The following is an 18,070-nucleotide window of genomic DNA, read 5'->3' on the forward strand; positions in this document are numbered from 1 at the left end:
ATATGGTGGTACACAAGCTGGCTTCCTTTTTGCTATTTTAGAGAACACTGAGCAAATTGCTTTAGAGTTCTTTGCTGAAATAGCTATCATTTTTGGTGCCCCCTAGTGGTTACTGGGCATACGGTAATAAATCAGCCTCTAGTTCTCAAGTGACATACTAGTGACACTTCTAGCAGAGTGAGTGAGGGATTCTGGAGCGTTTATAGGGGCAGATAACACACCTAAGACACAAGAGCCATCAGCAAGGAAAAGGAGACTTTAGGACACAAGAAACAGTCATCCTTAAAATGCAGAAAGACTTTGTTAAAGTCCTTCATCCAAATGTGAATTGAGCTGTCTCTTGCCAAAAAGAACGTCAGTCTTCCTAATGTACGTACATCAAGACAGAATAAAAGTTGTCTCTCTAGACTAGCAGGGTAAGGATATTCAGAAAGTCTAGATTCAATCATTTTGCAAATATTTATTGAGTGTCCACTGTGCTAGCCAACAGAGTTAGATGATGAGTGAAAGCATCATCACCGCCCTTTGGAACATATGTCTAGTAAAGAAAAGGGAAATTAATCGAGTGACATACAAATAAATGTACAATTAAAAACAGCTAAAATGCCGTGGAATGAAGATACATGGTGCTAGAAGAGGAGGTGCTAGAAGATATGGTGGTGGAATGAATCCAGAAGAACTTCTCTGAAGAAGTGACACTTGAAGTGAGATCTGAAGGATAAGCAGAAATTAACTTGCTGAATTGGGGGTGGGGTGCCATGTTCTAGAAGAGACACCGTATATGCAAGTGTCCTGAGGCAAAATACAATATCCATGGTACATTCTAGAAAATGAAAGAAGACCAGTGTGACTATAGTGCAAATAATGAGGGGGGTGAGTGAGGTGGGCATGAGAAGGGCCTTGAAGGCTATTTTAAAGATTTAGGTCATTATCCTAAAAGCAATGAGAAACTGTTGAAGCACTCACTGTACACAGGGGAATGATATGATCAGACATATAAGGAGAATATTATGACTTCAGGGTAAAGAATAGATTGTCAGACAGGTACAGAAACAGGAAAACCATTTAGGATGAATTGTGAACCAAAGGAGTGGATAATGGTAGCTTACCTTATTATGCTAATGGGAACAAAAGTGTTCTGAGAAATATTTGAAAGGTAAAGTCTATAGGGCTTGAAAATGGATTGAATATCAGGGGTGAGAATTATCAGGGGTGACTCTCAGGTTTCTGGCTTGAGGTGATTGTGCCACGACTTGGGGCACCCCTAAGGGAAAGATCATGGATTTGGTTATAGATATGTTGAGTTGGAGATGTTAGTAAAACAACCAAATAGAAATATTGAGAAGGCAGTGGCTACATGCAGGTGCAGTTGAGGGGAGAGTTGTCACTGGAAAAGAAGCAGCTGTCATTTGTATTTTCTGGGAGAAGGAGATGTTTGGTCATTTTGTGGTTGCATGGTGTCTTTGTTTTGATCTCTGTTCAGGCTTGTTTATGGGGTGGTCTTGTTTTTGTCTTGTTCGTAATCACAGAGTCCTCATCTGACGATGATATTATGGGAAGCTGTTTATATAAAACAGGAAAACACCATGGCCTAGCTTGTAGCAATTAAGCCAGCTACCGGCTGACAGGTTTCAGCGTTGTTTTTCTTTCCACCAGACAAGTTGGGGTCAGATCAGGGTAGGGATGACAAAATGGTCAAGGATAGATTAAGGATGAAGAATGGGATGGAAGTCAGGAAACACAAATAGAAAAAATATCTAATCTAAACAGACATAATATGTCTGCCACACTTCTTCGGCTCAGAAAGGCCCATCAATCATTCTAAGAAATTCCTTTAGTCATTCTCTGAAAATTCACTTGTCCTTGAATGGGCCACAATACAAGCCCTTTTTTAAAAAATTAATTAATTAATTATTATTATTTTTTTTTGCCGCATCGGGTCTTTGTTGCCGTGCGTGCGCTTTCTCTAGTTGCGGCGAGCGGGGGCTACTCTTCATTGTGGTGTGCAGGCTTCTTATTGCGGTGGCTTCTCTTGTTGCAGAGCACGGGCTCTAGGCGTGCGGGCTTCAGTAGTTGTGGCACGTGGGCTCAGTAGTTGTGGCTCACGGGCTTATTTGCTCCGCGGCATGTGGGATCTTCCCAGACCAGGGCTCGAACCCGTGTCCCCTGCATTGGCAGGTGGATTCTTAACCACTGTGCCACCAGGGAAGCCCCTACAAGCCCTTTTTCTAATTAGTATATTTCTTTCTCTTCCCTTCCTTCCCCTCCCTCCCTCCCTCCCTTCCTCCCTTCCTTCCTTCCTTCCTTCCTTCCATGACCTCATTCATTAATTGAAACCATCCACCTAATAACTAACCAGCCAATATTTTATTATGTACCAGGCACTGGGCTAGTGTATTACTTTTCTGTTGCAATGTAACAAATTAGCACAAACATACTGGCCTAAAACAAGACAGTTTGTAGGTCATAGTTCTGTAGGTAACAAGTCCAGGCTGGATTTTGCACTTAGCGTCTCACAATGCTAAAATCAAGGTGTCAGCTAGGTCGATGTCCTGACTGAGGAAGAATCTGCTTTCAAGCTCATTCAGGTTTTGACAGAATCCGGTTCCTTAAGGCTGTGTGACTGAGGTCCCTGATTTCTCCCTGGCTATTGGTCAGGGACCCTCTCAGCTCTTGGAGGTTGCCTGCAATTCTTTTCCACATGGTTTTCATGGACAATTCAACATGATTACTGCTGCTTCCTCCAGGTCAGTGGGAATGAGGTTTTCTGACTCCTTCCTCTGCAACCAGCTGGAGAAAACTTTCTGCTTTTAGAGGACTCAGGTCTAACTCGAAATATCTCCCTTTTGCCATATAACATAACGGAATCACAGCTTCTGCCCACACTCAACAGGACTGGATTATACAAGGGCAATGGTCATTGGCGGTCACCTTGGGATTCTGCCTACCTCAACTAGATAGATAGAGCGATCAGTAATCAACAGTGCCTGCCTACAAGGAGTTCACGATCTCACTTAAAAGTCAGCCATATAAACATAATTTAAATACAGAATGGTACAATACTAGGGCTACAAAATTGTCGTGAGGTAGAAAAGAGGAAGGGACAATTAATTTCACGTGCAACAGAAGGCTTGTGGCGTGTCCAAATCGCTTTATGGAAGAGATGTTTCAGCTGAATGTGGAAGGGTGAGATGGATCCTGAGTTGGAAGAGTATTCCTGATTGACCTTTGCCAGGAAGTGTGTGTGTGTGTGTGTGTGTGTGTGTGTGTGTGTGTGTGTGTGTGATGGGGAGGTGAGACAAGAGAGATGATGGTCCAGTCTAGACAGATAATGTAAACACGTAAGTGCTAGAACAGGAGCTGGTAAAGCAGACCCAGGGAAGAGCCCTAGTCAAAGAGCTAGTGTTTGTTTGCACTCTCCACAGCAAACAAAGCTCCCAGCCCACTCCTCTCAAAGCATGGGTGAGCCACTTGGTTTGGATAAGGAGCCATCGTGTGAAGCACATGATCGTTTTATCTTGCTCTGTCATTTTGTGCTTTTAGCAAATAGAACTTCTCACAACAAAGATCCAGAAAGACAGATGTTTTAATTTTGTTTTTTTTCAGGGGAATGAGATGTTTCTGCATTTGCTACATTAGGACATAGGACAGCACTTTCGTGTTAGACACTTAAATGATGCATTATTGCCTTATAAAATCACAAGAACAACGTTTAACTAACAATGATTGGGAAGAATTAGCATTAAATGCTTAAGAGCAATTCACTGGAAAGAATCATCAGTAGACAGCTCCACTCCATGGAGGGAGGAAAATGAAAGAGCAACTGTTTTGAAATGGCTTTTTCTGCAAAAAAAGTATATTGAATTTGGGTGCCTGGAGCACAATTATACCCTGAGAAAACCATAATTCAAAAAGAGCCATGTACCAAAATGTTCATTGCAGCTCTATTTACAATAGCCAGGAGATGGAAACAACCTAAGTGTCCATCGACAGATGAATGGATAAAGAAGATGTGGCACATATATACAACGGAATATTACTCAGCCATAAAAAGAAACGAAATTGAGCTATTTGTAATGAGGTGGATGGACCTAGAGTCTGTCATACAGAGTGAAGTAAGTCAGAAAGAGAAAGACAAATACCATATGCTAACACATATATATGGAAGTTAAGAAAAAAAAAATGTCAAGAAGAACCTATGGATAAGACAGGAATAAAGACACAGACCTACTAGAGAATGGACTTGAGGATATGGGGAGGGGGAAGGGTAAGCTGTGACATACTGAGAGAGTGGCATGGACATATATACACTACCAAACGTAAAATAGATAGCTAGTGGGAAGCAGCCACATAGCACAGGGAGATCAGCTCGGCGCTTTGTGACCACCTAGAGGAGTGGGGTAGGGAGGTGGGAGAGAGGGAGACGCAAGAGGGAAGAGATATGGGAACATATGTATATGTATAACTGATTCACTTTGTTATAAAGCAGAAACTAACACACCATTGTAAAGCAATTATACTCCAATAAAGGTGTAAAAAAAAGAATTAATTGATAAAACTCCATGCATTTCATAGCATGATTTTAAAAACAAATATATTTTTAACTGAATAAAAATAGATATGCACTTCTGAGGTTGTATGTAAGACCTTGACTTGGGTTTCGGTAGGCAGGTTTGTAGCTACATTAAACAGTTGGTTTTTGCACTTAGAATATGCTTTCTTGATGAAATATAAAACTAAAACAATAATGGAAGAACTGAAAGTTTTAAGAAAATGCTCTGAAGATAATAATTCATTGCCAATGTGGAAACAAGGAGCATTGCATCCTGATTCGTCATATGAAACATTAGGAAAGAGAAAATAATCTTTACAAAATACACTTCTATCTAGACTTTAGTTTCCAAAGCTAGTAATTAAACTAAGTTTATCTGGCTTACTGCGGAAAAATGAAAGTAAATTTTTAGAACCTTCTTCCTTAAAGTGGAATGTAAATGTTTTGAGGCTCAAACCCTTTTGAAAAATGCGAACACTTAAATTTGCTGAAGGAATTAATAATTATCTACCCTGATTTCACTCCCAATCCTTTATCTATTTCTGCTCTCATAGTAATGGTATTACCATTCTTGTAGCTTTTCAAGCTAGGATACTTTCAGTCATCCTCAATTTCCTCCTCTCTCTCACCTTCAGACTTAGTCACTAGATCCTGTTGATTCTACCCGGGAAATGTTTCTCAAATTTCTGCTCTTTTGTTCCACTACCATTCCTTTTGTTTGTGTCTCAATTCTCTCTTGGACTATAGTAATTGCTTACTTAGTCTTTCACAGATCCCTTCAACAAATATTTACAGAGCACTCATGGCTATGTGCTACCTATGTTATTAAAACCACCACAATTTGATCTCCTGTCCAGTCATAGCTGAGCTCCAGATCCTATATACAGCCATTTATTTAATATCTCCATTTGGCTGTCTCATTAGTACTTTACTTATCCAAAGCTGAAATTAGAATTCACCTTTCCTGAAGCCCCACCCCCCCAACTGGTTTCTCCTTAATTTCTAGCCTTTCAGTAAATAGAATGTCAGCATTCTAGTAGCTCCAATGAAAAACCTCAGAATCATCTCTGAGCCGCCGCCTGTCCACTCCCCCTTATGCAATCTATCAGCAAGTCCTATTGATTTGGCTTCCAGCATCCATCTGGAATGCAGTCACTTTCTCCAGCTGAAGCAAACCACCTGGTTCAAATCCAAGTACCATCACTTACTAGCTATGAGACTCTGGGTAATTAATGTCTGCAAGTTTTGGTTTCAAATGTAAAACCATACTTTCTGAAGAAAAAATAGGTATCATTTCAAAAAAATTCTAAAAGTGTGGCTTTACCTATCAAGAACCAAAGTCTGACTGAGTGAGGAAAAAATGAGTGCTGATTTGGTCTCTTTATCTCCCCCAAACTGATTCATATTGTTAGGGGAAAGAAAAGGGAGTTACTAGATTCTCAGTGGGAGCAGTAACAAGGCTTAGGGGGGTGTTTGGGCTTCTCACAATGATGGGGAGACTACTGCATTTATTTGGTGGTTGCAGTGATAGAACTGTCTTGCTTCCACATGACTTTTAAATATTCCACTACACTCAGAAATCGGATTAGCCTTGATGTGTAGCATGACTTCAAGATAGAAAGTGTGTTATTTTGAGATATTTGATATTATAGAGAAGTATTTTGACCCAACACTGAAAAAGAAAACCTAGCTCATTTATGAAAACCATACTTCCCTGTTTTCCTCCCTCCAAAAATCTGCAGTTCGTCTTGGTGTATTATCTTTGCTTCTTTTTCTTATCGTATGTATATTTATAAATCAGGAGTATTCTTACTTATTCTAACATTATTTTAAATTCTAGTATCCACTAACATCTCTGCTCTTTCAAATTCTTCTTGAAAGGGATGGCTTCTGATTTTACTTCTCTTGTATTCAAACAAGATATTTCAGAGACACAGCATCTGACTTCTTCTTTATGTTGTCTCTTGTAGTCAGGTCTGAGTATTTACATGTTAAAATATACAGTGTTCTATTATTAAGTACTTTCTTTTTGTATCTCAACATTACAGTTAGGGCATTTTAGGTTAGTTTGGTTAATTATGTGTGTGGGTAGAGTCTATTATCTATGATATTTAAGTTTGGATTATTAAAGGGATTATTTAAAAATATCTGTTCAATAAAAATGAGTGCTGGGTCTGGTGGGGTTGAAAACCACTGATTTAGATGCAAATGTGTCCCTGAGAAAAGGCCATAGAAGAGCCAAAGGGGCTGACAGAGAGAAAGGACCCCATAGTACAGTTGAGTAAGATACAGATCGTGTGGACATGGCAGCTGAGGTCATAAAAGGGCAGCAGGAGACCCAGCAGAAATCAAGACCTACACTTCGTCCAGGAGAGACTAACTATACATTGTCAGGAAAGGCTGTGGAAACAGAATGCTCCCCACAGACCACATCTCCTGTAGCCAGTGTGAAGATACTACATAAACTCCTGCAGCTCAGACCACCCTAGAGAGAGGCAAAGAGAAAGGGAAGGGGAGAAGGACCAACTTCACTGTTTACCGTAAAGAGACAGAGGGTAACTGAGCAGTGACTGAGTTAAGTTGGATGCTTTCATTTTCCTCTATCTCAGGAAATGGAATCTTTAAGGCGAAATTTCTTTCTATTATTAAAAAATGAAAAAAGGTACTTCTTTTCACACTGAGCTTGTGTGACTGTAAATTATTTCCTCCACTGCTTCCATCCTCTTCCAAGTCTCCATCATCTCTTGCTTGGAAAACTACACTGAGTGAGCTTTTTACATCCATCAGTCATATCATTTCCTTACTGTAAAATTTCCCCGATGGCTCCTTTGCACCACTGTCATGGCTCTGAATGATCTGCCCCAACCGCTGTCCCTAACGTCCCATTTCTCCCTTGAGCCTGCCAACGTCTTTCCCACTCCAGACCTTTGCACATGTTGTTGTGCATAGAAAGCTCTTCTCCAGGATGCTTGGCATGGCTGGTTCCTTCTAATCCTTCAGGGTTCAGCCCCTTGGTCTCTGCAGAGCAACAGTCTATTCTGACTGCCCAGTGGAAATGACTGCCTCCTTCTCTCCATCCCTGTCATCTATGCTTTGAACATCACTCTCCTTAGTTACCCTGATAGCACTTGCAATGGTCCCAGCTGGCATCCCGGTTGATGGCTGCTGCATCCTTCTGACTGCAAGGGCCCCAAACCTTGGCATCATCCCTGGCTCTGCCTTCCTCTAACACCCCATGTTCAATCCAGCAGGAAACACTGATGGCTCTGTCTTGAAAATGGACGGAATCTGACCACTTCCTAGTGTCTCCTGTGCCTCCTGTCTTGGTCTGAGCCATATCGTCTCTCTTGGTTATGGAACACCACTTAACTGGTTTTCCTGCTTCTATGTTGACCCTCCTACAGTCTATTCTCAACAAAACAGTTAAAATGACCCTTTAAAAACTGTTAAACCCCCCAAGTGCCTCCCCATTTCTTTCACAGTAAATGTCGTACAGTAGCCCACAGGCCCAACTATTTAACCCTGCTTACATTTAAACCCTTGAGGGCGAAAATTATAGTCTCTAGTGTTCACTAAATTATCCCAAGTACCTAGAAGTACCTGGTAACATAGTAGGGGCTCAATAAATATCCTTGAAGTCCTTGAAGTAAATGGATGAATCTTATTTCCTTTTTCATCATTTATTTTTCCACCGTTGGAATGTAAGCTACACTTATTGGTCTTGTTTAATGCAGTATCCAAAGCACTCAGAAGAGCACCTGGTATATATTAAGTGCTTAACAAGTTCTTGTTAAAGAAATAAGTGAATATCTACTATGAAAAGACTATTGTATCTGCTTACACAATACTGACTTAATGAATACATTGTGCATACAGGTAGCATAGCTTCCATCCATCACTTTTAGGCGGCCATCAGTGGTGGATGAAGAGTATCATACAATAAAGCAAGGAATGAACTGTTCATATAAATAGAACTTTATGGGAAGCAGTATGTAGGATTATGGTTGCCCCAAAGTTACAATCATGCAGTGAACTGGAATACATTCAGTAAATATCGCCATTCTTTCTGCAGTTTGCCCTGTCTATACAGACTCTTCTGCTTTACTTCCTCTGGAAAAAGAAAGCTACTGCTTTGCTGGTTATTAGCAAAACTGCTTAGCCTGGGGGTCTTTTTTTTTGTTTGTCTACAAAAATGAAAACAAAAAGTCATTTCAGTGTATAAGAGCACTTTGTATCCTTGAAGGAGAGGTTTACGCTGCCAATGACTTACACAATCTAGTTTGTTTTTCATCTGTACTGAAGGGCATTCATGTCCATATACTCCTGTGTGCAAATGCAGGGGATCCGAAACTATTCTCTGTGATTGTTTGGATTGTTAATCTCTCCAGGGTTTCCTCAGCATTCTCAAAGGCAGTTTCTGGCACCAAAGGGAAAGTGGAGAAGTTGAGATGCAATTTCATCTCCCAACTGAACTTGATTAAATGGGGACTGTTCTAATCAAAAGTTTGAATCCTAGGGGAGTGCAATGTTGTTAATGTGTTTGAGAATATTTGAGAAGAACAGGGAGGAAGAGTACTGAAGTTAAGGCAGAGAAGGAATCAGGCAAGAACGTAATTGTGGTACAGCTTATTAAGGCATAAAATTAGGTGAAGAAATTGCTTCGCAGATAGCGTCAACCTCATCGCAAGACTGGCAAAGGAAGTGGAAGAAAGCTCTTTGAAAACATTATTTTTATTATTTTAATAATTTGTGTCGGAATCATAGTAGCTGCAACCTATTAGCCAGAAACAATTGCCCGCTGGTGTCATTGTGGAGTAACTGTAGTGAGCTGAATGCAAACATGTTTTTCTTTTTACCTGGAGAGCATTCAATTTTAGAAACTTTCTATTCATTTTCAACTGAACGTGAGGTCTGCCCTTGTAGATAAGGAAGCATGTTTATCGCGTGTGATTTAAGAGCTATGATTAGGTTCACGCCAAGTTCCACAACTATAATAGGAAGAGCACACCTGAGGCAGACCGTTAACACAACCAAAGTTACCTATCATTAAAAAAAAGAATATTTGGGTATATCCCTGAATTATCTACGTAATTGCTTGATTCTATGAATTGCTTTCCTTGTGCTTACCTCAAGGAAATTATGGCATTCCATTAGTTATTTTACTGAAAGCAGAAACAGATCTTCTGGGGTAATGTTCTTTGAAAAAAGTTAAAAGTGCACTTATTTATGGAAACATACATTTTGTTAGCAACATAGCTGTTTTATTTGTTTGCTATAATATCTTCTCCTGAAATTCTCCTAAATAATTTAACAATGATATTATAATCATGTTAAGGTTGTCATTGTCTTTCCCCTGTTTATCTGGAAAGTCACAGACTAGGTTCCAAAATGATGCAGGATGTAGCGATTTCTCAGCTTTGCCTGTAAAGCCAGAGGGAGAGGGAAAACAATTTAATTGTTCTATTGCAATTCTGTGTCTCTTCCTGCCTCTTGACTCAAAGGATCTCAAGAGAGGAGAGCGGAAATTATGGGCTCTGTGTTGATGTTCATTGGATTTCTTAAATGGCGATTTGAATGTATTTCAAGGATGTAAGTGGTTTCTAATTGTCTCTGCTTTCACCTAGTTTTCCTTGGTTAAGTTTCCTCATCTTTAAAATGGGATATTATTCAGCTGGCCTTCTGTATCCCAGGTTCTGCATCCACAGATTCAACCAAGGACAGAAAACATTTGAAAAAAAATTCCGGAAAGTTCCAAAAAGCAAAACTTGAATTTTCTGTGTGCCAGCAACTATTTACCTAGCATTTACATTGTATTAGGTTTTATAAGTAATCTAGAGCGATTTAAAGGTATATGGGAAGATGTGCATAGGTTATATGCAACTACTACATCATTTTATATAAAGGACTTGAGCATCCCAGGATTTGGGAGAGGGATCTTAAAACCAGCCCCTTTCCCCCCAGCCATAAAAAAGGGAGGACTGTACTTCTCTTATCTCCTTAGAGTGTTGTTCTGAGGAGCAAATGAGATAATGGCTAGGAAAGTGCTTTCCACTACACAAATTGCCGCTAGTACTCAGGTTATACATTTGGGTAGCTAATGAGGTTGTATTTATCCATCGGATATCAAGTGATTTTATAGAAAACAAGAAACTTCTCAAATAAAGTAATACAAAAAGGTATAATAGATTTTTACTTTGCTAAAGCAAAGGCATATTTAAAAAAATAAGTAACACCATTAACTAGATGCATTCAGGAAATAATGGTTGGATTTTATTGGATTTTGTTCTATCACAGTTTCCTGCTTTGGAGAGTGATGTGATGCCATTAATAGGATTTTAAACTTTAAGTGAGAAAAAGAGAAATAGAATCAAGTAAGCTTTAAGGAAACTGATTTATCTTACCTAACACCTTTCTTACTAATATAGTCTCATACAGTTTCAGGAAGGACAGGGTGGTTGTTTATAGAGTTGAAAAGAGGAAAGGAAGCAGAGGAGGGACGTTTTCTTAGAAGAATCCAACCTGCCTAGAACAATAAAAATAACTTCCTTTGGGCAAGCGTTAGCATCCTTGAAAGAAATCTGGATCTTAACTAATGGCTGTGAAGGGGACAGTCCGACAAATGAAATAAATCAGCACAGTGATTTATTTTATTTATTTGTTTGTTTGTTTATTACAGAGACAAATACCGCACAGATCCATAAAGAGGCCAGGTGGGAAGGCTGGATGCTACGAAGACTGGGATGTTGGGTGTGGGAAACTAGGACTGGCAGGGTACCCAGGAGGGACATGTTGACCTGAGTCAGGGAATCAAACTGCATTGTGTCCACCTTCAATACGCTGCCACTCTCAACCTGGGTCAAGCAAGTCCAGGAATTGTGGAGGGGTAGTTACTCCTATTTTTTACTCCATTCATTATCTGAAGAAGAGAAACTGTTGTTAAAGATTTGTTTCTCAGAAAAATGCAAAATTTAGATGTTTGAAAAATAAAGTTAAAATCTGCACATAATCAAGAGCTTTTTAGCTTGTGAAATACAGGTAAGTAGAGGTCTTATTGTCCGCAATGGGGCGGGGAGAGGGGGTGAATCTCGCACATCTAGGAGCTCAGCGTGTGTTACTAGGATGAATTTTACGAGGTGACCCATAAACTCCTCTTATGATCTAAGTGCTGCATGGTTGTGGGCTGGACTTATCTGGTACTGGAAGAAACGAAGTGTGCATCGAATACAGAGCCTGATAGACAGTAGGCGCCTCATGGGTAATTGATGAATGGATGCTGGGTGAATAAAGTTGTAGAGTTGAACACACCGAGTCTGTACGTGCGGAAGGACCAGAATAAAACTTGAGCACCAGTTACAACGTCTTGTGTCGAGATTAAAAGCAGTGTAGGGCCAACATCCCCTGCCGGTGAGGGACCAGCCAACTCCTGCCAAGTCTTGCCTAGGTGAGTCTGCCCAGCAGTGGGCAGGTGTTATCCTTGCAGACAGACTGGCCAGATTTCTGTCCACTCTCAGATTGAGAAAGCTGAGGATTTGGAGGTCTCGGATCAGCGCCAGCGACGATCTCCTCGGATCCTGTCCTCGCTCCGCCTTTGCCTTTCTCCCGAATCTCTCCTGGCTCAAGGCTGAAGAGATTCCCACCCCCAGTTGCCGGCTCCGAGCCCCGCGGAGCCGCGGACTCCTCCCCTGGAAACTCTTCGGGGGCTGGGGAAGGCTTTGGCGCATGCTCCGTACCTAGGGCAGGTTTTCGCTCCGGGTAGCAGGGCTCCTGTCACACCGGCTGGCGGGTTGTGGCGGCGCCAGCCAGTGTGTGCGAGTGTGTCTGCGTGCCCGCGCCTGGGCGGACCGACCCGGAGCAGCAGTGCGCCTCGCCCGGGGAGGCGGCTTCGCACCGGCGCCTAGTCCGCAGCCGCTGCGGGGCGGGGCGGGGCGGGGCGGGACGGGGGCGGGGAGCTCCTCTGTTAACTTGCGGCGGACGCCGTCAGTCCTCGCGGCTCCGGCGCCTCGCTACCTGAGGGCAGAGGCGCCGGGCGCGCGTGCGGGGCGCAGGGCCCGCGGGCGGCCGGGCCGCGCCTTTGCCCTTGGCCGGAGCCCTGGAGAGCCTCATGCAGCCCCCGAGCTCGCGGCCGCAGCTGCCCGGCTGCCCGGCTGCCCCGGGGCAGGTCCAGGACCCGACCCGCGCTCCCCAGCGACTGAGCGCTGGCGGCGGGGTGCCCCGCGCCGCCTGAGAGCGCGCGCCGCGCCCGGGCGGGAGCAGGGAGCCGGCGGAGCCGGCGGAGCCGGGCGCCCCCGGGAGCGCAGGGCGCCCCGCGCCGCAGCCGCCACCGCGCGAGCCGGCGCCCGCCTCCCCGCTAGACTCGCAGGCCCGGCTCTGTCAGCCCCGGAGCGCCGGTGTGCCGCGGGGCCGCCAGCCAGCCGCACGCCTCAGCGTCAGGGGCATGGAGGAGCGGCGGGCTCGGAGCCGCGCCCCGGAGCCCCCGAAACTTCCGAGCGGGAGCCCGACAGCGTCGCTGCCGCCGCCGCTTAGCCTGCCGGCCTGAGAGCGGGACCATGGATGAAAGGTTCAACAAGTGGCTGCTGACGCCGGTGCTCACTCTTCTCTTCGTGGTCATCATGTACCAGTACGTGTCCCCCTCCTGCACCAGCTCCTGCGCCAACTTCGGGGAGCAGCCCCGCGCCGGGGAGGCCGGCCAGCCTGCCGCCCCGGGTCCCGCCCGCCCGGCACAGGCGCCGCTCGAGGACTGGGAGCGACGGCCCCAGCTGCCCCCGCCACCCCGGGGGCCGCCCGAGGGGCCTCGGGGGGCCGCGGCGCCGGAGGACGAGGACGAGGAGCTGGGGGACCCGGAGGAGGACGAGGCAGAGGAGGAGGAAGAAGAGCCGGACCCCGAGGCCCCGGAGAACGGGTCGCTGCCCCGGTTCGTGACGCGCTTCAACTTCACGCTGAAGGACCTGACCCGCTTCGTGGATTTCAACATCAAGGGGCGCGATGTGATCGTGTTCCTGCACATCCAGAAGACCGGGGGCACCACGTTCGGGCGGCACCTGGTGAAGAACATCCGGCTGGAGCAGCCGTGCAGCTGCAAAGCCGGCCAGAAGAAGTGCACCTGCCACCGGCCCGGCAAGAAGGAGACGTGGCTCTTCTCCCGCTTCTCCACCGGCTGGAGCTGCGGGCTGCACGCCGACTGGACGGAGCTCACCAACTGTGTGCCGGCCATCATGGAGAAGAAAGACTGTCCCCGCAACCACAGCCATACCAGGTACTGTCCCCTGCCGCGTCTCGCTTCCTGCCAACTGCCACCCCCCTCCCAGCTCCCCCAAGTCCCGACCCCGGCGGCCCCGCGCTCACTGGGCGGCGTGCTGCTGGTTCCCCAGCATCTTCCAGCGGTTCGGCCAGAGGCTCTAGGAGAGCGATAAGGAACCTTTGGATGGTGCCCTGGCCTTGAACTCGCTCCCCGCTCCCCCCCCGTCGATTCCCGCCCCCCCCTCCCCCAAAGGTGATGGGAACCATCGTCGTGTGTGTGTCCTTCCTTTTGCGTAGCACGGTGTGGCCTCCCTCCCAGCCGATGCTCGGAGAACCGCGCAATGGCTAGGAGGCCTGGGTTAGACTAGCGAGGTCGAATCCTGTGCCTAAGTGCTGTGAGTGGAAACTCAAACCCGGTAAAAGGCAGGGGGAGCTGGAGGTAGAGAGGCAGGGCAGGAGTTTTCCAGGCATGGGGAAGCCAGAGACGAGTCTAGTGGCTCTTGGGTGGCTGCTCTCCAGCTCAGGAAACAGTCCTCTTGATGCCACTTTGAAGATACACGTTCAAATTCCTGCTCTACCTCTATAACCCTAATTCTGGAGATGGGCTTTGTTGCTGAGCAATGCCAGGGTTTGGACTCATGCTGTTCTCAGCAAGATTTCCACTCTCCCCCAGGCCGATCTATCAACACATTCTGAAAGTATGTGTTAAATGCCTACTGTGTGCCTGGAAGTGTGGTAAATGCTAGGTGGATTCAAAGATTTAATAAGTAAAATCCCTTCCTTTCAGGATAGACTAGCTTCCTCTCCCCCCCCTCCCCGCCATCCACACCCGCTTTTAAATAGTAATGCTGCTGAGAATTAGGAAAGTTTGAAATCTTAATAGCCAATGAAACTGCATACCTTATTAACATCCTCTGAGAGACGCATGGGCTTAAGAATTTTGGTTGAATGTTCTTTCTGTCCATTGCAATTTGAAGATTAATCTGACATGCTTGCTCAAAGGACTAAAATATTAAAAGCTTGGAATACTAGTTTACTGAGGTTTTTGTCTCAAAGGTTTCAAACAATTTGGTGCAAGGAAATAGGACTTTAAAAACTCAGGCTCAGTCTGTTGATATCAGATAGCTTTTGCACCTGACATTATGGAAAAGCTTCATTTACTGGAAGCTACCCAGATTCTGGAATTCACCACCACTGAAGCATCTAATTCTACTTCATTTCTCCAAGAATGAGCAAAATTTCATTATGGGATTTTTTTTACTCTGGCAGCTTTTCAAATACTTTCTCTCCTCCTTTCCCTGTTTAATGGAAATTGCTGAGAATAAGAAACAGGTTGGACTTGGAATGAAAGCATTAGGCTCCTTCCTTAGGTTTTAAGGACTTTTTACTTTTAAAGATTTCTAATTGTGTAGTGTTTTAGATCCTGCCCTTCTATTTTAGTTTAAGACAATTTTTCAATTGATAATTACTTACAAACTTTCTACCAAAAGACATTATTATTTCATGAGAGAGAGTCTCTGCTACATTTCACCCCAAATTGTACTTTTTGTATTTACACCTTTATGTATTAATTCCTGAATGACCCCAAAAGAGTTGACTAGGCTGATTCCCAGCTTCCATTTCACTTAAACTAGAGACTGATTATCACATAGAAACATCTAGTGATTCTTCAGTAGGGATTGGCATTATTTTCTATCAATGTATATAAAACTGTTAGTGAATAGATGAAGATTTTAGAGGAATTAGAGATTATGGAATCTAAAAATAATTGGATTTTTGCTTAGTGATGAAATGCTGCTGCTGCTACAGACCCTGCCCAGATTACAGCAGTGAGGTCTTACTTCTATAGGAAATACTCAGTATCTCTCTGCTGTGTGATGTAGGAAAATGCCACCTTGGCTATTTGAACATATGGTTTCTATTGGACAGTCAGGTGCTTTTTTTTGTTTAGTGATGGACTCATTTCTCTCAGAATCAGAAGTTATCAGATTATCACCTGCACTGGTTTGCTTTTTAGAAAATTTTTAAAATTTTGTGGTAGTATTTTTTTGGGGACAATTTTTTTTATAATCCTTCCTCCTCTTGGTCCTCACCCTTTCTTTCTTTCCTGGTATTCTCAATTACTTTTCTTCTCTGGATACTTTAGGAAGGAATGAATAGCTGTGGTTTATGCAAAGTGCCCTGCATCAAAAGCGATAGGGAAAAAGTTGAAGAGATGTTCAGCTGCACCTTCCTCACAGAGAAGATTGAATTAGTTGTCTGTCATGAGAATGTCTGTGTACAGCATTCTACAGTCAACTAGATTAGCTTGGATAATGGAGGGTCCATTTCCACGATGCAAAATGACAGATAATCTATTGCTATGTAATGGGAACAAGATTCTACTTCAAATAGGGCTGACTCTGAGCAAAATCAAGAAGTAGATCATGTTGACTTTGGTGCCCTAGTCTCTTTGCTTTTGGTTCCCCCAATGTCCCCTCCTTCCCCACTTCTCACAGGGATCAGTGTCCTTGTGGGTCATGTTATATGTAAAAGCAAGGATTATCAAGTCAGATGGACGTGGCTCTTGTGCTTACTAGCTGTGTAAGTTAGTAAGTTGCCCTTTCTGAGCCTCAGATTCTTCATCTTTAAATATGGATAATATTGGTACTTTCCTCTTAGAGGTGTTATGAGAATTAAATGAGCAAATGCATGTAAAATACTTGGTATAGTATCTGTGCATAGTATAATATGCTGGTACACAGCGCTCAATACTTACTATGCAGGTGTATAGTAATACACCTGTATTACTAATTGTAATTAGTATTACTAATTGTAATAGCAGTATTTCCCCTAATCAAGGCCTTCTTCCACGAAAGGATGTGAGATCAATTCCTTAGAGCAGCTCAGTGTAAATGGGTCACCTTAATTCGTAGAGATGCCATTTTATGATTATTTGTATGGAGACAGAATTCTAAGTTCAAAACATTAAGCGATAAATGGAAAATTATGGATGGTCATTTGGGCATCAGTCATTGCAGAGGACAGGATGGGAAACAGGGGTGGGAGGACACGGTATAACTGGGTCCACATTCTGTTGGTGACAAGAAAAACTGGTTGGAATGGTGAGAGAGGAGTTGGGAACATCTAGGACCAAAGGCAGAAGCAGGGAGCCAACTCTGGAAGGAGGTTTGTGGTAGAGCGGAAGGAACTGTCATAGGGGTTATAAGGGGCCGGGAAGGGGCAAGGCTCTGGGGCTGGTAGTTTGGATCCAGTACAGAGGGCATTTCTGACCACAGAAACTGGTTAGAGTAAGATAGGAAGCTAAGAGGAAGACGGCTTATCTGAATGACCTCTTTTATCATATTAGTGATGATTTCTTCCCATTCCTTTTCTTTCTTTTCTCTATTATTTATTTGGTAGGATATTCTTTCTCCTTATCTTTATCCTTCCTTCATTATTGCAGTATGTTTCCCCTTTTTGTCTGCATACCCAGGTCTTTGGAAGACTCTTCTTTACCATTGTTGAGTGTGGGTAAAATCGTAGCATTTTATGGCTAAAAAAGACTGAAGAGATAATCTAGTTCCATAATTTATATGGCAAATGGGTTATCTAATACTAAGGAGGTGTAATATGTCTAAAGTTTCCCCAGGGGACTCGTGTCTTCATTTTGATAATTTATATTCCATGTTTTGCCTACTGTTTCTTCTGTTCACTATGACAACTATAGTGGAGAGTGTGTTAAGCACCTACTGTGTGCACCTACTGTGTGATAGGTCTAGGAATACAGTTTTGAACAAATAGTGTCAGCCCTGTGAGCTTGGGCCGTTAGGCAAGATGGACCTTGCTCTTCTTCAATAAGTGGGTATCGCTCTCATTCTTAAAATGATGGAAAGAGATTCCATCCATACCTTTTGTAGGGTAGGATGGCAACCGTTTGCTTTTATGACCGCATTCTGTTGGTCCTGTTAGAGTGCTTGGAACCTTATGACCATTGTATTAGATAGGACCCTCTGTGTTGCAGACGATACAGACCTGACTCAGGCTCATTTCAGGCAGAGGGGAATTCTTGACTTAATAACCAGAACACAGGAAAGATAGGGGTAGAGTTGGTTTTAAGAATGGTTGAAACTGGAGATTTGGGGACTTTCTCCCCACACGCCTTTTCATATTGAACTCATTGTATCAAATTGGCTTATTCCATGAAATGAGTAAATGGCTATCAAATCTAATAGCTCCACCAGCTAAGAGGAAAGCAGGCCTTCTCTGAGTTCCAATTTAAAACCTTGGGGAATGACTCAG

General features: G+C 43.8%; 1 protein-coding gene across 1 annotated transcript in view; it reads left to right on the plus strand.

Moving 5' to 3' along the window:
• The first annotated feature begins 13,098 nt into the window (after positions 1 to 13,098).
• HS6ST3 (heparan sulfate 6-O-sulfotransferase 3) overlaps positions 13,099 to 18,070 on the plus strand; it is a 657,142-nt gene continuing 652,170 nt past the window's right edge. Inside the window, exon 1 of the mRNA XM_032611380.1 lies at positions 13,099 to 13,805. Coding sequence (XP_032467271.1) covers positions 13,099 to 13,805 — 707 coding nt within the window. The remainder of the gene's footprint in view (positions 13,806 to 18,070) is intronic.

This window comes from Phocoena sinus, chromosome 18 (assembly GCF_008692025.1).
Source record: "Phocoena sinus isolate mPhoSin1 chromosome 18, mPhoSin1.pri, whole genome shotgun sequence".
In the NCBI taxonomy this organism is placed as follows: domain Eukaryota; kingdom Metazoa; phylum Chordata; class Mammalia; order Artiodactyla; family Phocoenidae; genus Phocoena; species Phocoena sinus.